The sequence below is a fragment of the Bombina bombina genome, chromosome 6 (genome assembly GCF_027579735.1).
Source record: "Bombina bombina isolate aBomBom1 chromosome 6, aBomBom1.pri, whole genome shotgun sequence".
Lineage (NCBI taxonomy): Eukaryota > Metazoa > Chordata > Amphibia > Anura > Bombinatoridae > Bombina > Bombina bombina.
In genome coordinates this window covers 623553532-623574842 of record NC_069504.1, presented here as the reverse complement: position 1 = coordinate 623574842, position 21311 = coordinate 623553532, and the positions used below count along the sequence as shown (strand labels likewise).

Sequence of the window (21311 nt, the reverse complement as noted above, 5' to 3'; positions counted from 1 at the left end):
GATCACGCCCCAAAACTTTATAAAATACGACCGTGGAGGGTTAAATAATTAACGCTTGCTGTCTGCCAGTGCCAGAGTGAAGTTGCAGCTCTCTCTGACAAAGGATCTAAAGCCACAAAAGGGAATGTAACATAAATAGTTTTGCAAAAAAAAATAAAAATGACAACCCACAGTTTTAACAGAACACATAAGTATACAGCATTAAAAAACCTCCCTATCCCCAGAGTACTGATATAATATGGACATATTTATTTTAAATGACTTGTTCAGTCTGTTCTCCTCACAAAACCAGCAATGCCTGAACAATTAGTTGTGGTGTCAAGCTGGAGTAAAGAAGATTCATGAGAAACTTTTTAAAGTACATGGGAGGGTAGTTGATGAATGGCACATACTTGCAATAGAGGAGGTAAGAACTCATATTGTAAGGGAATTCAAGCCTGGATAGAAAGGCATATTGTAATTCTTAGAAGTTTAATACATTTAGCATTCAGTAGGAATAGTGACAGACAACAGGGTTATCTGTCATCAAAAATCCAATGATAGACAGACTGACAGACAGATAGATAGATAGACAGACAGAGACAGACAGACCGACAGATAGATAGAAAGATAGATACATAGATAGATAGATTGATAGATAGATAGATAGATAAGAGATAGATAGATAGATAGATAGATAGAACGATAGATAGAATGAGAGATAGATAGACAGACAGATTGTGATACATAATGCAAACCTGCACAAAGTATTTAAAACGTTACAGTGGTCCACTTGCAAATGTTGAATTATCCACTGACTAAAAGTATTACAAATTAATTCTTAATAAGTTAATGTATCTCAGTCTAATTAATGTGTCTTAAATAAATAATCTTTTAAACACATACTTGTTCCATGCTCCTGTATATTAGGCAAACACTTTAACTGTTTGCCTGCCAGAAATGTTAGTGCTATGTAAAAACTTGTGAACTTGATTTGTACCTAATGGGTTAATCTTCAAAAATCTTCCTATTTCAGAACATTAAAATCCAGTACAATGTGTCTGTTCTAAAATTCATGATAAACTGAGCTACAGTTGGCTTGCAGTTCAAGTTCACTTGCAGTCTTTCAATACCTTCCAGTTATCATTCTATTAATTGAAAGCAGAATTCAGGCTTAAATAAGACCACCCCAGCCTTGTGTACGACAGCTGTCTTCAGTGATGATTGTGATTTTCTGCTTGCTGTGTGACAGGATGTGTGAATAGCAGTGATTTATGTGTAACACTGATGTGATCACATGTATATAGTGTGTAGTGTCTCTGTGTTATTGCTTGTAACCAAGTTTGCACCGCCACCAAGGTCATTACTGTTCTGTTTGCAGTTTTAGTGTTGCATGGTTTGGCAACTAGCTGGGAGTGTGTCAGTGTGACCAGGACGGAGGAGGATAGTTATCTGCGTTGAAGTAGTTCATTGACTACATCTCACCTCCTGAGTGTGACTAGTGCAGTGTCACATTTTAATTATAGTGGGCTGGGCCCTGGGCATAATTTTATTGCATGGGGCTGGGGTATAATTTTATTGCAGGTGGACTGGGCTTCATTTTATAGCAGGGGGCTTCATTTTATTGCTGGGGGCAATTGAAGGGGGCTGAGGCATAATTTTATTGCAGGGGGAATTCATTTTATTGCTGGGGGTATTTTTGTTGGGGACATAATTTTATTGTAGGGGAGATGGGACATAATTGTATTGCTGGGGCATCATTTTTGTGCTGGGGGCATCATTTTTTTGCAGGGGGGCCTGGGGCATCATTTTATTGCAGGGGGACTGGGGGCTTATTTTTATTGCTGGGTGCATCATTTATTGCAGGGGTGCTGGGGGCATCATATTTTTGTTGGGGGCATCATTTTATTGCAGTGGGGTGGGGCATCATTTTATTGCAGTGGGGATGGGACATCATTTTATTGCAGTGGGACTGGGAGCTTCATTTTATTGCTGGGGGGCATCATATTTTTGTTGGGGGCATCATTTTATTGCAGGGGCTGGGGGCATCATTTTATTGCAGGGGGGCTTCATTTTATTGCAGTGGGGCTGGGGGCATCATTTTATTGCAGGGGGACTGGGGGCTTATTTTTATTGCTGGGTGCATCATTTATTGCAGGGGTGTTGGGGGCATCATTTTATTGCAGTGGGGGTGGGGCATCATTTTATTGCAGTGGGGATGGGACATCATTTTATTGCAGTGGGGCTGGGAGCTTCATTTTATTGCTGGGGGCATCATATTTTTGTTGGGGGCATCATTTTATTGCAGGGGCTGGGGGCATCATTTTATTGCAGGGGAGCTGGCCATCATTTTATTGCTGGGGCATCATTATTTTTGCAGGGGGGCTGGGGGCATCATTTTATTGCAGGGGAACTGGGCATTATTTTATTGCAGGGGGGTTTCATTATATTGCTGGGGGCTTCATTTTATTGCTGGGGGCATGGTGCATAATTTTATTGCAGGGGGACTGGGCATCATTTTATTGCTGGGGGCATTATTGCAGTGGGGCTGGGGTAATCATTTATTGCAGGGGGGCTGGGGGCATCATTTTATTGCAGTGGGGCTGGGGCATCATTTTATTGCAGGGTGCATCATTTATTGCAGGGGTGTTGGGGGCATCATATTTTTGTTGGGGGCATCAATTTATTGCAGGGGCGGATGCATCATTTTATTGCAGGGAAGCTGGGGCATCATTTTTTTGTAGGGGGACTGGGGACATTATTTTATTGCAGTGGGCATCTGCATTATTTTATTGCAGGGGGGTTTCATTGTATTGCTGGGGGCTTCATTTTATTGCAGTGGGGATGGGGCATCATTTTACTGCAGGGGGACTGGACATCATTTTATTGCTGGGGGCATCATTGCAGTGGGGCTGGGGTAATCATTTATTGCAGGGGGCTGGGACATCTTTTTATTGCAGGGGGACTGGGCATTATTTTATTGCAAGGGGCTTAATTTTATTGCTAGAGGTATCATTTATTGCAGTGGAGATGGGGCATCAATTTAATGTAGTGGGGACATGGCATCATTTTATTGCAGGGGGACTGGGCATCATTTTATTGCTGGGGGCATCATTGCAGGGGGGCTGGGGGAATCATTTATTGTAGGGGGCTGGGGACATCATTTTATTGCAGGGGCATCATTTTTTTGTGCAGGGGGCTGGGGCATTATTTTATTGCAGGGGGGCTTCATTTTATTGCAGGGGGCTGGGGCATCATGTTATTGCAGGGGTATTCATTTTATTGCTGGGGGGTTGAGGACATCATATTTTTGTTGGGGGCATCATTTTATTTCAGGGGGGCATCATTTTATAGCAGGGGAGATGGGGTATCATTTTATTGTTGGGGGCACCATTTATTTTATTTATTGCGTGTGTGTGTGTGGGGGCTGTGTGTGTGTGGGGGGCTGTGTGTTTGTGTGTGGGCTGTGTGTGTGGGGGGGCTGTGTGGGGGCTGTGTGTGTGTGGGGGGCTTTGTGTGTGTATGGGATGTGTGTGTGTGGGCTGTGGTGTGTGTGTCGGCTGTGTTGTGTGTGGGCTGTGTGTGGGGGGGGGGGGCTGTGTGTGTGTGGGGGGGGCTTTGTGTGTGTGTGGGCTGTGTGTGTGTGGGCTGTGGTGTGTGTGTGTGGGCTGTGGGGTGTGTGTGTGGGCTGTGGGGTGTGTGTGTGGGCTGTGGTGTGTGTGTGTGTGTGTGTGTGTGTGTGTGTGGGCTGTGGTGTGTGTGTGTGTTGGCTGTGGTGTGTGTGTGTTTGGGTTGTGGTGTGTGTGTGTGTGGGCTATGGTGTGTGTATGTGGGCTGTGGTGTGTGTGTGTGGGGGGGCTGTTATGTGTGGGGGGGGGGGGCTGTGATGTGTGTGTGTGTGTGTTGTGTGTACACCTCTGCATGTGTCTGACACAGTGTGTGGATGTATGTGTATATAACTATCTCTGTGTGTATTATATCTGTGTGTTTGTATGGTACAGTGCATTACCCCACTTATTTTTTGTTCTGGGTAGAGGCCCCGGGCTTTCAATCTGCCTAGGGACCTGCACTTGCTAGTGTCGGCCCTGGCATCTCTGTAATGTTCTTGATATCATAAGAAAAACACATCAAAATGAGGCCCAGTTCAACTCAACTGTTCCTAATTGTCAGCATAATTCTTCATTATATACATAAACAGTTATTCCAATAGTACAAATGGTATATTGCAATATATACAATGTTATAGTGATTCACATTAGAGGATTTATGTTTTTATTTATATATATATATATATATATATATATATATATATATATATATATATATATATATATATATATATATATATATATATGTGTGTGTGTGTGTGAAAAAAGAGAGAGAACAGCACTCCTGAGATAGAACAAAAGCTAGAATAACTTCCATGCCTGTTCATTTATATTGCAACTCAGGGTGCGCGTTCTTTTAGCACGCTATGCCCCTTCACAGAGAAAAAATATCCTGTAGCATATCAGTCTGACCCTGCCCAATGACAGTCCAGCACCGAAATACCAGGCAATTCTTCTCTGAACAAGGGAAGCAACAACCCCAGACGATCGTTTCAGCCTCCTATGGGCCTCGTCAGTGAGGTGCAGTTGTATCTCTCTAAGGTCAAGTGTGCACGGGCTCCACATCTGGCTTACCCATTACTCTTAGGGTGACCCAAGAGTAATTTACATAAATGTGAAAAAAGATAGAGAACAGCACAGAAGGCCGAAACGATCGTCTGGGGTTGTTGCTTCCCTTGTTCAGAGAAGAATTGCCTGGTATTTCGGTGCTGGACTGTCATTGGGCAGGGTCAGACTGATATGCTACAGGATATTTTTTCTCTGTAAAGGGGCATAGTGTGCAAAAATAACGCGCACCCTGAGTTGCAATTTAAATGAACAGGCATGGAAGTTATTCCTGCTTTTGTTCTATCTCAGGAGTGCTGTTCTCTCTTTTTTAACACACACACACACACACACACACACACACACACACACACACACACACACACACACACACACACACACACACACACACACACACACACACACACACACACACACACACACACACACACACACACACACACACACACACACACACACACACATATATATATATATATATATATATATATATATATATATAAAATGTTGTGCATTAACTTATATGATTATTTTTTTTTCCATTTAAAAAGCTGTGGGGCGGGGTTGAGGCAGAGATTGGGTGATTGGGGGCGGGGTGAAAGGGAGGCCCCGCTTTTTCATCCTGCCTTGGGCCCCGCAATGGCTAGGGCTGGCCCTGGATAGAGCGATATTGGGTGATAAGTTATGGAATAAATAAAGCCTGAGTGAAATACTGGATGTGTATCTGCATCTGTATAACACCCAGCTCTATACAAAGAGAGAGTGGTGACACTGGCACATGCGTATAGCCAGACAAGAGCTGGTTATAGGGTCAGTGGTATCTGCATCAGTATAATAACACCCAGCACTATACAAAGACACAGTAGTGACACTGGCACATGTGTATAGTCAGACAAGGGCTGGTTATAGGGTCAGTGGTATCTGCATCAGTATAATAACACCCAACACAATATAATGACACAGTAGTAACACTGGCACATGGGTATAGCCAGAGGAGGGCTGGTTATATAATCAGTGGTATCTGCATCAGTATAATAACACCCAGCGCTATATGACACAGTAGTGACACTGGCACATGGGTATAGCCAGAGGAGGACTGGTTATAGAATCAGTGGTATCTTCATCAGTATTATAACACCCAGCACGATATAATGACACAGTAGTGGCATTGACTCATGAGTATAGCCAGAGGAGGGCTGGTTATAGGGTCAGTGGTATCTGCATCATTATAATAACACCCAGCACTATATAATGACACAGTAGTGACACTGGCTCATGGGTAACTATAGCCAGATGAGGTCTGGTTATATGATTAGTGGTATCTGCATCAGTATAATAACACCAAGCACTATATAATGACACAGTAGTGACACTGGCACATGGGTTTAGCCAGAGGAGGGCTGGTTATAGGATCAGTGGTATCTGCATCAGTATAATAACCCCAAGCACTATATAATGACACAGTAGTGACACCTGCACATGGGTATAGCCAGAGGAGGGCTGGTTATAGGATCAGTGGTATCTGCATCAGTATAATAACACCAAGCACTATAAAATAATGTTTTTAATTTCAAATGTACCTTGGTGTCCTTCACTAAGGTCTGTACTTTGGCAAATGTCTGCCACAGCCTTTGTCTGTGCCTGTCCCTGGGCTATATTACAGTTGGAGGGCAACACTCCAGTGCACTCGCATTGGGACAAAAATAAGCCTTTTTGTGCACACCCAAAATTAGTCATAACACTGCAAACACACACCAGGTTAAGTGAAAAAAATGCACAAAACACCATAAAAATACATTATAGTTTACAGTAACACTCATGTTTGATACAAATTGTTTTATAAAAACATTGCACGGATACGTTATATTATATACTATTTGACAGATTTCTTAACATAGAAATCTCTTTAAATATATATATATATATATATATATATATATATATATATATATATATATATATATATATATTTGATTATATACATAGATATGTATGTATTTATATGTGTATATATGTATTTTCACAAATAAACAGATAAAATATAGTTGCGATCAGGGTTACGAATGCTGTGGCTGTTAGATTGTCGGCATGAAAACTACGCTCCATTGAAGGCTATGAGGGAAAACTTAAACCACGATCGAGGGTACTTTTGAGCGCAAGGATGCTTTTGTGAGTGAGTGATAGTTGCACTTCCCAACCGCAATCTTGCGCTCAGTAACCAGGGACATGCACTCATAGGAGGCAGGGGAGGCAGTGCCTACCCTGCCATATGTGGCCAAAGCTTAATTAAATTTTAATAAAAAAAAAAAAAAGTTAACAAAAATATATTTTTTTCCCCATGTAATGCTATGGAGAGGCAGATACAGAGTCAAAGGAAAAGCTGTGCTGCAGCGCCACCTGTGTTCTGTCAATATATTAGCAGCAAAAATTGGGACCAATTGGAGGCACCCCTTTTGATGCCTCCTAGCAAGTGAAGGATATATAGATTAATCAGAAGGAGGATGGAGTGAGCAGGGTCATGTGACACAACTGGAAGCTGAGGTAACCTAAGAACAGATGACACCAAGCAAAAGAGTAAAGTAGTATTCTACATCTCTTGTGTTTCACAAATTGTGTTCAGATACAGCTCATTAACAGGGGGGACAGTAAGTGAGCATAACCCAAGCAGAAGAGTAAAGTAGTATTCTACATCTCTTGTGATTCACAAATTGTGTTCAGATACAGCTCATTAACAGGGGGGGCAGTAAGTGAGCATAACCCAATACTGACAGGAAGTAAAAGGGTCAATTCAAATTTAAATCCATAATTTAAAACCCAGAGTTTGAAGTTAAGTGTGCAGTGTCCACATTATTTAAATTAAAGTTTTTGACATTGAATATTGCTAAGGTACAAACTCCATATATGTTATGTCTGTTCAGTCAGAGGATGCAGTATCTATTTTTATTTTTCTCTGTGTCTCCATTTATTTAAAGACTGCTGTGTTAACTTGTAATTCACAAATCAATTAAAAGCTGTTGCATTGTGTTTTTAATGTGTGCAGCTTTTATACAAGTTTATATTAATAAAAAGGAGATAATGAGTCATTTAAAAAATTCATGTAATTATTGCAGTTAAATGTTTTTAGAAATAATGCCACTGTAAAGTAACTGGTTAAACACATAGTCAAAGGGAGACATTTAAAATTAAACTTTCATGAATCAGGTAGAGCATGCTATTTTAATAGACTTTCTAGTTATTTATATTTTGAGAATTAGCATCAACTGTTACTGGCCCCATGTCAGCAAATCAAATTAGTTTTTGAAAGGAACATGAAAGTCATAATTACGTTTCCATCATTCAGATAGAAATTGCACAATTTTTTTTTAAAAAAAATAAACTTTCTATTTTACTTTTATTATTATGTACTTTATTCTTTTGGTATCCTTTGGTATCCTTTGTTGAAGAGCATACCTAAGTGGGATGTGCATGTGCGTATTGAACACCATATTGCAGCAGCTGTGTTGACAGTATTGATAACTTGTCCTTTGTGTAAAACTTGTATGGTAAATTATTTCTATTTTTACAATACAGTAGTGAGTAGAGAAGAGATTGTGTATCATTCTAATTGCTTAGTGACTGGCACTTTCATTATTATGGTTTTCATTTTAGCTGAATCAGTGCACAGGTGAAGTAATCAGCTGATCAGTAACTCAGTGGTTACTAACTTGCTCTCACCCATCACCTTATTATGTCACCTGTGCACTGGTTCAGCTATTCTTTAAACCTGCCCTGGGGGTACTTGCGGCCCTCTGTACATGTGTTACTCCGGCGTATCATATCTAGTGCCTCACCAGCCTCTGACCTCACTGCACGTCACTATCAGTAACAACTATGGAAATAACAAAACTAAGTACAGATTACGGGTTTGTGGATGTGCAAATATGCACTAAACTCGTAATCTAGCCCATAGGGGCATTGCTCTTCCTTATCACAGACATTACACTGAAAATAATACTTTCATTCCAGCACTCACCGCCCTGACCCAGTATCCTCTTTTCTGGCAGCAACATACAGCACCAAGTTGCTGCACTTACCAAATATACAACAACCATACAGCTATACAAAAAAAATATATATATATATGTATTTATGCATATATATATATAATTTAGAGGCACTGCAATAAAACTCTATTATAACAGCACTATATTCATTATCTAAATGCAACAATGTACCAAGTAACTTCCATACCTGCACTGCCTTAATCTAAAAATTTACATACACTAAGTTATGAGGCTACTAAGGATATTAACAATAAATGTTATAATACTATTTATTGTTGAACAATTATAGTTTTATTATTATTATTTCCTTCCTAAGATAGGGAGACTCCACTGCTTCATTTCTTACTGTTGGAAAATACAACACCTGGTCACCAAGAGGAGGCAAAGACACCCCAGCCAAAGGCTTAAAGGGACTGTACACTGTAAAATTGTTTTTATATGAATGTTTTTTTAAATGACTTGTTATACCAGCTGCAGAGTATAAAATGTATGAGAAAGTGCCTTTTCTGTTTATTTGTGTATATTAAGTAGCTGGTTTTGTGCTTTTAAACCACAGCCTATTACAATGGGTTGAGCTTTAGGTAATATCAGATCTTATTATGTTATCACTTTTATGTGCACACACTAGCTTCCTTATCTTATATTTGTCTAGAAAACCAAAGCTCAATACTTAGAGAGAACCATGGAAAATTATCATTGTATTACTTAACTGTCATGCCCCCCACTGAGAGTGTAATCTCTTCTGCTGGTTGTGCTACTCCAATATTGAAACTTTCAGTATAGGTTGGGATACCACAGGCTAAATCAGCTATTTCAAATGCAAAAATAGGGGTAAAGGAGCTACTTGTAAGCAATTTAAAACACCCCAGCAGGTAAAATTAATCATTGGGTGAACTGTCCCTTTAAATATCCTCCTTAGAAGTTGTTGTTCCATGCCTATCGAAGAAAGATTTTTGTGGTTTTATTCAAACCTTTTCGTGGTCCCAAAGAAGGAGGGAACTTTTCGCCCGATTCTGGACCTAAAGTGCTTAAACAAATTTCTCAGTGCCCCTTCCTTCAAGATGGAGATGATAAGATCCATCCTTGCTTTAATTCAGGAAGGCCAGTTTATGACCACTATAGATCTGAAGGACGCTTACCTTCATGTTCCAATCCACAGATAACACTTTTAGTTCCTGAGGTTTGCATTCCTGGACCAGAACTTCCAGTTCATTGCCCTTCCGTTTGACCTAGCTACTGCTCCAAGAATCTTTATGAAGGTTCTGGGGACTCTTCTAGCCATTGCCAGAACTCAGGGTATTGCAATAGCCCCATACTTGGACGATATTCTGGTGCAAGCACCATCCTTTTGTCTTGGAAAAACTTGGAAAAGAGTTCTCTTATCCTAAGTACCAGGGTGGAATTCCTGAGTACTATAATAGACTCCATATCCATGAGGATATTTCTAACAGACTAGAGATGTTGCAAGCTAACTTTGGCATGTCTTGCCCTCCGGTCCTCCTTGAGTCCCTCTGTGGCTCAGTGTATGGAGGTGATTGGTCTCATGGTGTCCTGCATGGAGATCATTACTTTTGCCAGGTTCCATCTCAGACCTTTACAACTGTGCATGCTGAGGCAGTGAAACAGCGATCATTCAGATCTGTCTCAACAGATTGTATTAGACAGCTGGTCGAGAGAATCGCTCTCTTGTTGGCTCTGTCCAGATCATCTCTCCCAAGGGACATGCTTCTTAAGACCATCCTAAGAGATTGTGACTACGGACGCAAGCCTATCCGGATGGGGAGCTGTTTCGGGTGCCAGGAAGGCACAGGGGTTGTGGACTCAGGAGGAGTCCTCCCTCCCAATCAATATTTTGGAACTACGGGCAATTTTCAAGGCCTTGAAGGCTTGGCCATTTCTGGGTTCATCCCAGTTTATCAGATTCCAATCAGACAATATAACCTTGGTGGCTTACATCAACCATCAGGGGGGAACGAGAAGTTCCTTGGTGATGAAGAAAGTATCTCAGATTCTAGAGTGGGCAGAGGCCCACAGCTGTTTGCTGTCAGTGATCCACATTCCGGGTGGGGACAACTGGGAGGCAGATTTTCTCAGCAGGCAATCCTTCCATCCAGGGGAATGGTCTCTCCATCCCAAGGTGTTTGCAGAGATATGCAGCAAGTGGGGGACACCGGAGATAGATCTCATGGCATCCCATCTCAATACCAAGCTACCCAGGTACTGGTCGAGGTTGAGGGATCCCCAAGCAGATCTAATAGATGCACTAGCAGTGCCCTGGAGGTTCAAACACATATATCTTTTTCCTCCATTACCACTTCTTCCTCGAGTGGTGGCCCGCATCAACAGGAGCGGGTATCAGTAATCCTTATTGCTCCATTGTGGCCGCAAAGGATCTGGTTCACGGATCTAGTGGGGATATCCTCATCTCCTCCGTGGAAGTTACAAACAAGTGCGGTATAGGAGCGCCAAGGGGCTTAGGTATACAACAGTTTATATTATATAATTCACTAGACACGCAAGAAATACATAAAAATAGCGAAAATATGGATTAATACTAGCCCTAGGATTTTAAGTGGTATTCATATGTACCTTTAGCCATATCACTTCATTATTTCAGTTTTATCAATTCTTCTTCTTTTTTTTTTTTTAAAAGCCCCCATTATTATCCCTTCACAAGCCTTCATAACTACTATACCACCATCCTATCTGTGGCAAATTCTAGTATTAACTAGTTTAGATAGGTGCCAACTATATTTCTAATATGCCCGGATCCTATATGTCCTCCAAATACCACCGCGATCGGAAGTAGTCCAACCGGAAGTGACAAAAAAACCAGATGTGACGTCATTTGACACAAACCGGAAGTGACGTTATTTTTTGCCACAACAGCGGCCGGATCCCAATTTTTTGGCACCAACAATACAGGCCACCCCTTTCCTCTAATTGGATCACAATATTTAAAAGTTCAGTTTATTTTAAGCCTCATAATGTCTTGAGAAAGGCCCTATCAAAGGGCTGAAACGCGTAGACGGAATTCCTAACCAGGATTTGTGAGGCTTAATATTACTCCAGGATCTTTTTTATTTGGGTGAGTTTATAACCAATAGATTCAACCATAAATGCAATTTGTATATCGCTTGTTTCTTTCTTCTTTTTAGGTTTGTGGAATATTGGAAGTACATTTGGACACAGGACTATTTAGGATTAACTTTGTATCACTCATGGATTAGACTTTATTTTTGGGACCACTGCATATAGGACTTTATTGTTTCATTTTAGATTAATTCTGAGATTATCACCAGACTTTATTTTAGACTTGATATATTTTTTGTATAAATTTCTGTAATTATTTGTAATCATCTGGAATTGTTGTGATTTTTTGTATTTTTGAGAGTTGCACCTGTTTTTATTGACACAATTTAATTGATTCATTTTTATTGACAATATTTTTTTGACAAAACTTTAAACTGGTCATTTATATTTTTGACACAAATATATTTTTTATACTGGTACCACTTCTATAGATATCTATAGTTTTTTGTGTTTTTTTTTGTTTTTTACTATATTTTTATCACTGATGGGATTTTTTCACCTATGATGATATGACTGGCGGTCTACATGGCCATCATGATTAGCCGAACAAAATACTACAATCCAACCTTTGCTCAGTCTTCATAGGCCCTTCATTGGCTGTATTTTGATAGTACAGTTCTTATTATTTTTTATAGCTGATACAACACCGAATGGTGGCAGCTCTATATGGCCTGCATCATTAGCCGCACCCAATACAAAAATAAATCCAAGCGGTCTTGGATTAACACCCATGGCTAACTCTGTTGTTTCAAGTTGTACTATTCTTAGCACTTTCATCTCATCATCCCTGTTACTTCCAGGACTCTCGGTGGTGGTGGTCTACATGGCCATCATGATTAGCCTAACCAAATACTACAATCCAACCTTGGCTCAGTCTTCCTAAGGCCCTTCATTGGCTGTATTTTGGTAGTACTGTTCTTATTAGTTTAATAGCTGATACGACACCGAATGTTGTCAGCTCTATATGGCCTGCATGAATAGCCGCACCCAAAGCCAAAAAAAAGCCAAGCGGTTTTGCACTAACACCCATGGCTAACTCTGTTGTTTCAAGTTCTACTATTCTTAGCTCTTTCATCTCATCATCCCTGTTACTTCCAGGACTCTCGGTGGTGGTGGTCTACATGGCCATCATGATTAGCCTAACCAAATACTACAATCCAACCTTGGCTCAGTCTTCCTAAGGCCCTTCATTGGCTGTATTTTGGTAGTACTGTTCTTATTAGTTTAATAGCTGATACGACACCGAATGTTGTCAGCTCTATATGGCCTGCATGAATAGCCGCACCCAAAGCCAAAAAAAAGCCAAGCGGTTTTGCACTAACACCCATGGCTAACTCTGTTGTTTCAAGTTCTTCTATTCTTAGCTCTTTCATCTCATCATCCCTGTTACTTCCAGAACTCTCGGTGGTGGTGGTCTACATGGCCATCATGATAAGCCTAACCAAATACTACAATCCAACCTTGGCTCAGTCTTCCTAAGGCCCTTCATTGGCTGTATTTTGGTAGTACTGTTCTTATTAGTTTAATAGCTGATACGACACCGAATGTTGTCAGCTCTATATGGCCTGCATGAATAGCCGCACCCAAAGCCAAAAAAAAGCCAAGTGGTTTTGCACTAACACCCATGGCTAACTCTGTTGTTTCAAGTTCTACTATTCTTAGCTCTTTCATCTCATCATCCCTGTTACTTCCAGGACTCTCGGTGGTGGTGGTCTACATGGCCATCATGATTAGCCTAACCAAATACTACAATCCAACCTTGGCCCAGTCTTCCTAAGGCCCTTCATTGGCTGTATTTTGGTAGTACTGTTCTTATTAGTTTAATAGCTGATACGACACCGAATGTTGTCAGCTCTATATGGCCTGCATGAATAGCCGCACCCAAAGCCAAAAGAAAGCCAAGCGGTTTTGCACTAACACCCATGGCTAACTCTGTTGTTTCAAGTTCTACTATTCTTAGCTCTTTCATCTCATCATCCCTGTTACTTCCAGGACTCTCGGTGGTGGTGGTCTACATGGCCATCATGATTAGCCTAACCAAATACTACAATCCAACCTTGGCTCAGTCTTCCTAAGGCCCTTCATTGGCTGTATTTTGGTAGTACTGTCATCCTTTTGAATAATAGATTACAGGAAAGGCATTGATTTTAGAATCCCAGAGATCATTTATATGACCAGTGAAATAAAAAAAAAAATTCATTAGATACCCGTTACACAATTATTTATCCTCAGGCTTTTTTAATACGAGGGTCCCGGAGCCTGAAATGAAACAACAGCATGAAAGAGGAGATATGTCATCCTTTTGAATAATAGATTACAGTAAAGGCATTGATTTTAGAAACCCACAGATCATTATTTGCAACCGTGAAATAGAAAAAAACATTGATTACACACCCGTGACACTTATTTATCCTCAGGCCTTTTTAATACGAGGGTCCCGGAGCCTCAACCGAAACAACAGCATGAAAGAGGAGATATGTCATCCTTTTGAATAAAAGATTACAGTAAAGGCATTGATTTTAGAAACCCACAGATCATTATTTGCAACCGTTAAATTAGAAAAAAACATTGATTAGACAGCCGTGACACTTATTTATGCTCAGGCCTTTTTAATACGAGGGTCCCGGAGCCTCAACCGAAACAACAGCATGAAAGAGGAGATATGTCATCCTTTTGAATAAAAGATTACAGTAAAGGCATTGATTTTAGAAACCCACAGATCATTATTTGCAACCGTGAAATTAGAAAAAAAAATTGATTAGACACCCGTGACACTTATTTATGCTCAGGCCTTTTTAATAAGAGGGTCCCGGAGCCTCAACTGAAACAACAGCATGAAAGAGGAGATATGTCATCCTTTTGAATAAAAGATTACAGTAAAGGCATTGATTTTAGAAACCCACAGATCATTATTTGCAACCGTGAAATTAGAAAAAAACATTGATTACACACTGTGACACTTATTTATGCTCAGGCCTTTTTAATACGAGGGTCCCGGAGCCTCAACCGAAACAACAGCATGAAAGAGGAGATATGTCATCCTTTTGAATAAAAGATTACAGTAAAGGCATTGATTTTAGAAACCCACAGATCATTATTTGCAACCGTGAAATTAGAAAAAAACATTGATTACACACCTGTGACACTTATTTATGCTCAGGCCTTTTTAATATGATGGTCCCGGAGCCTCAACCGAAACAACAGCATGAAAGAGGAGATATGTCATCCTTTTAAATAAAAGATTACAGTAAAGGCATTGATTTTAGAAACCAACAGATCATTATTTGCAACCGTGAAATTAGAAAAAAACATTGATTAGACACCCGTGACACTTATTTATGCTCAGGCCTTTTTAATACGAGGGTCCCGGAGCCTCAACCGAAACATCAGCATGAAAGAGGAGATATGTCATCCTTTTGAATAAAAGATTACAGTAAAGGCATTGATTTTAGAAACCCACAGATCATTATTTGCAACCGTGAAATAGAAAAAAACATTGATTACACACCCGTGACACTTATTTATCCTCAGGCCTTTTTAATACGAGGGTCCCGGAGCCTCAACCGAAACAACAGCATGAAAGAGGAGATATGTCATCCTTTTGAATAAAAGATTACAGTAAAGGCATTGATTTTAGAAACCCACAGATCATTATTTGCAACTGTGAAATTAGAAAAAAACATTGATTACACACCCGTGACACTTATTTATGCTCAGGCCTTTTTAATACAAGGGTCCCGGAGCCTCAACCGAAACAACAGCATGAAAGAGGAGATATGTCATCCTTTTAAATAAAAGATTACAGTAAAGGCATTGATTTTAGAAACCCACAGATCATTATTTGCAACCGTGAAATTAGAAAAAAACATTGATTAGACACCCGTGACACTTATTTATGCTCAGGCCTTTTTAATACGAGGGTCCCGGAGCCTCAACCGAAACAACAGCATGAAAGAGGAGATATGTCATCCTTTTAAATAAAAGATTACAGTAAAGGCATTGATTTTAGAAACCCACAGATCATTATTTGCAACCGTGAAATTAGAAAAAAACATTGATTAGACACCCGTGACACTTATTTATGCTCAGGCCTTTTTAATACGAGGGTCCCGGAGCCTCAACCGAAACAACAGCATGAAAGAGGAGATATGTCATCCTTTTAAATAAAAGATTACAGTAAAGGCATTGATTTTAGAAACCCACAGATCATTATTTGCAACCGTGAAATTAGAAAAAAACATTGATTAGACACCCGTGACACTTATTTATGCTCAGGCCTTTTTAATACGAGGGTCCCGGAGCCTCAACCGAAACAGCAGCATGAAAGAGGAGATATGTCATCCTTTTGAATAAAAGATTACAGTAAAGGCATTGATTTTAGAAACCCACAGATGATTATTTGCAACCGTGAATTTAGAAAAAAAAATTGATTAGACACCCGTGACACTTATTTATGCTCAGGCCTTTTTAATACGAGGGTCCCGGAGCCTCAACCGAAACAACAGCATGAAAGAGGAGATATGTCATCCTTTTGAATAAAAGATTACAGTAAAGGCATTGATTTTAGAAACCCACAGATCATTATTTGCAACCGTGAAATTAGAAAAAAACATTGATTACACACCTGTGACACTTATTTATGCTCAGGCCTTTTTAAGTAGGCCTGGCACACAGGCTTGGAAGGCTGCAGAAAAGTGCAATTCTAGGGCACAAGCAAATTGAGGATTAAGATCATCAACAATCAAGATTTTTTTAATTTTAATTAGTAACTATACTGTGACAAATAATTAGGATTGGTGTAAATAGTTGGCAAGACGGCCTGGCACAAAAGGATGGCAGGCAGGAGGTAGATGCAATTCAAGGACACTAGGAGACTGATTACTGACAGTCTAAACAGTGATGATTGACAATTTTTGCAATACTGTTAACAGAAATATGATTGCTGACAACAATTGGCTAGGTGGGCCTGGCTCAGGCTACAAGGCAGGAGGAAAGTGCTATTCAATGGCACCAGCAAACTGAGGATTCAAATCACAGCAACTATTACCAAAAATTTTAATTTTTAATTATTAGAATACTGTCAAAACAAATATGATTGGTGTAAATATTTTTTAAGTAGGCCTGGCACACAGGCTTGGAAGGCTGTAGAAAAGTGCAATTCAAAGGCACGAGCAAACTGAGGATTAAGATCATCAACAATAAAAAAAATTTTAATTGTAATTAGTAACTATACTGTGACAAAAAATTAGGATTGGTGTAAATAGTTGGCAAGATGGCCTGGCACAAAAGGATGGCAGGCAGGAGGTAGATGCAATTCAGGGAAACTAGGAGACTGATTACTGACAGTTTAAACAGTGATGATTGACAATTTTTGCAATACTGTTAACAGAAATATGATTGCTGACAACAATTGGCTAGGTGGGCCTGGCTCACAGCAGGCTGCAAGGCAGGAGGAAAGTGCTATTCAATGGCACCAGCAAACTGAGGATTCAAATCACAGCAACTATTACAAAAAAAATTTATTTTTAATTATTAGAATACTGTCACAACAAATATGATTGGTGTAAATATTTTTTAAGTAGGCCTGGCACACAGGCTTGGAAGGCTGTAGAAAAGTGCAATTCAAAGGCACGAGCAAACTGAGGATTAAGATCATCAACAATCAAGATTTTTTTAATTTTAATTAGTAACTAGACTGTGACAAAAAATTAGGATTGGTGTAAATAGTTGGCAAGACGACCTGGCACAAAAGGATGGCAGGCAGGAGGTAGATGCAATTCAAGGACACTAGGAGACTGATTACTGACAGTCTAAACAGTGATTATTGACAATTTTTGCAATACTGTTAACAGAAATATGATTGCTGACAACAATTGGCTAGGTGGGCCTGGCTCACAGCAGGCTGCAAGGCAGGAGGAAAGTGCTATTCAATGGCACCAGCAAACTGAGGATTCAAATCACAGCAACTATTACCAAAAATTTTAATTTTTAGTTATTAGAATACTGTCACAACAAATATGATTGGTGTAAATATTTTTTTAAGTAGGCCTGGCACACAGGCTTGGAAGGCTGTAGAAAAGTGCAATTCAAAGGCACAAGCAAACTGAGGATTAAGATCAACACTAAAAAATTTTTTTATTTAAATTAATAACTATACTGTCTGACTGTGACAATTATGATTGGTGTAAATAGTTGGCTAGACGGCCTGGCACAAAAGGCTGGCAGTGGCAGGCAGGAGGTAAATGAAATTCAATGGCACTAGGAGACTGAATATTTGCAGTCCAAAAAATTATGATTTTTTTTTTTTATTACTGTTACAAGAATTGTGATTGGTGCCACTAATTGGCTACTTGGGCCTGGCAGACAGGCTGGCAGATATGAGTCGTGGATGGTAGGTAGGGCAGCAATTTAACACAGTATGCTGTGTAAGTGACAAAAACACAGGACTGATAGAAAATTAAGTTACATTACACTAGCAAAATATTTGAAAATTTTAGATTTTAATATTAAAATTATGTTAAGAAGTTCAATGCACATATGACTCTATGAGTGGTCGCACTGGCTGGCTGCTACGTAGGGCAGCAATTATAACAACAGTATGCTGTGTAAGTCAGATAGACAGTTAGACACAGGCCTGATAGAAAATACAATTAGATTACACTAGCATAATGATTTAAAGACTTTTTTTTGGAAATTTTAAGAAAAAGGTTAAGCACATACATATGAGTCGTGGCTGATAGCCTTGGAAGGGCAGCTATTAAAAACAGTAGGCTCTGTATGTCGGATACACACACGCCTGATAGAAAATACTATTAGATTACACTAGAAAAATGATTGAAATTATTTTTTTTGGGGGGGGAATTAAAAAAAGGTTAAACACATATGAGTCGTGGCTCATAGACTAGGGAGGGCAGCAAGTAAACACAGTAGGCTCTCTATGTCAGCAAAACACACAGGCCGGATAGAAAATTATATTAGATTACACTAGCAAACAAATTTAAACTTTTTTTTTTTTATATTAAAATTAAGATGAAAGAAAAATAGATATGAGTGCTGGGTGGCTGCCTGGCACAGACCAATTAACCAAAAGACTGAAAAAAAAGAGGTATATTAATGCTGAGTGAGCCTGACAGACACAGGCATGATAGTAAATGTAATTAGATTACACTAGCAAAATTTTTTATTTTTTTATTTAAAATAATGTTATAAACGGATATTAACACTGGTGGCTGCTGGCTGGCACAGAGCAATGAACCAGAGTATATGCTGTGTGACACTGGCCTAATAGAAAATGAAAAAAAATTACACTAGAAAAATAATTATATTTTTGGGTTAGTTAAATTTAAACTAATGTTGTTAGGGAGATATCAGTGGTGGCAGTAGTCACAGCATATGCTGTGAGCCTTAAACACACAGCTGAAAGCCAGGCAAATGCTAATAAAAAAAAAACGAAAAAAAAAAAAAAAAAGGCACGAAATATAGCCCTAAAAAGGGCTTTTTGGGGTGCTGTGCTTGCAGCAGAGATGAGTGGAGTCCTTCTGGACTGTGAATACACTAGCCTAGCTATGTTTTTTCTATTAATGTCAGGAGCAAAAACACAACACGTCCTCTCATTAAAAAAGCAAGGTCGTTATGAGTCTAAAATGGCGGATTCCGAGTAGCTGGGAGTGTCTGTGAGGGAGTGTCTGATGTTGATTGGCTCTAATGTGTCAGGCGGCTGTGACATAAAGGGTCAAAGTTTCCACAATGATGACACATAGGGTGCGGATCGAACATCGCCATGTGTTCACCCACAAACGTGAACGCGAACAAGCTATGTTCGCTGTGAACCGTTCGTGGGTGAACAGTTCGGGACATCACTATTAATAGGTAGTTTATGGGTGTTAGTGTACTTTGTAACACTTTAGTTATGAGTTTTATGCTACAGCTTTGTAGTGTAAAACTCATAACTACTGACTTTAGAATGCGTTACGAATCTTGACGGGATAGGGTGTACCGCTCACTCTTTGGCCTCCCAGGACAAGCTTGTAATTGTGCGGTGCCCCTAAATCTGCAAGACTTGTAATACCAGCGGTAGTGAAAAAGCAGCTATATAACCTAACGCTGCTTTTTCACTATAACGCAACACTCGTAATCTAGCCGTAAGTATTTTAGTACAATAGAATAGTGTGTGAACAAAAGTTTAAAGCATTCCAATACCAATCAATACAACAATGAATCACACCAGCTCATCTTGTATCTAAGTATATCATGTATTTTATATCATACAATATCTAAAATACTAGTTTATTTTTCCATTCTATAATCAAGATCAATCCTATTCTTATTACTTTGATTGCTTTATGTCTGTCCAGAAGTACCAATGTCCATTATCTAGAGACCTAAGGCTTGATAATCAAAAACTCGCCAGCATAGAGATAGAAAGTGAAATCTTTGGCATTTTTTTGGATCACATTAAGAATTCTGCATAGTAAGATAAACAGCTCCCAAGTTAAAATTTTCCTTTCTAACATTTTTTGAAAGACCTTACAGTACTGACAAGTATTATTTTTTTATAGTTTTGCTAGAACGGAGAGCTTTCGATTTTCATGCTCCTAGTCATAAAATATACCACTTTTTTTGGAAGGGATGGAAAATACCTTGAATTTTTTATATAAAATGTTTCGCTTTGAGTAATAAAACAACTTTGCTATATATCTTCATTATTTTGCCCCCTTTTCATGCAATTTAGCTCTTAAAATATTGGATTTCCTAATTTTCAGAACTTGAAATGCTGAATTCACAAGGCGGTTATGATCAACCCACAATATTGCAATAATAAAGTGCTGTAATATTTTAAAACATTTTGTTTTCAAACGTTTATATCCCTTTAAATATGTAATTTCCCTCTTTTATTATGTAGTGCATATTCACCGTTCATCTATTTAAAAATTTGAATGCATTTTAGTTCATCCACATGTACATGCATATATAATATAATTTAATTTGATTTGGAAAATCTGTTCCATCTATAATTTTGTCAGATAATATTTTGAATGTTTTAGCAGTATTGTTGCTTATTATTTTTCATTCATATGTTATTTTGCTCATTACAAATATGTTTTCCCCTATGTTTTCTTTATTAAGAAGGTTCCCTGTCTCATAATATCTTTCCTTTTAAACAGGACAGTGAGCCCAGAATTGAAGTCATACGCTCTGGGAGTTCTCTTTCTTCTTCTTCGTTTGATAGGTAAGTTATGTAATTGAGAAAATATCAATAACTGTTAGCCAAAACTTGTAACAGCTAACATTTACAAGTAAGCACATTCATTGGGTTATATATAGCACCTAAATCACAAAAAAGGTGTTTACAAACATACATATTTTCAGATATACTAGATAAAAGGGACTCTTTTATCATAAGCATCTAAATGCCATATTTCCTTCCATTCAATGGGCTCCATGTATTAAGCAGTAAAGGCTGGTCTGGAGCCCCTGAGGTGCATAATTGCTCATATGACTGGTGCTTCTTAATTTCTGGGCC

The 21311-nt window shown here is 39.1% G+C and overlaps 1 protein-coding gene across 1 annotated transcript in view; it reads left to right on the top strand.

The window, feature by feature from the left end:
* The window catches only part of SLCO3A1 (solute carrier organic anion transporter family member 3A1), an 858554-nt gene that overhangs the window by 727699 nt on the left and 109544 nt on the right, over nt 1-21311 (top strand). The window contains exon 9 of the mRNA XM_053717636.1: nt 20953-21017. Coding sequence (XP_053573611.1) covers nt 20953-21017 — 65 coding nt within the window. The remainder of the gene's footprint in view (nt 1-20952; nt 21018-21311) is intronic.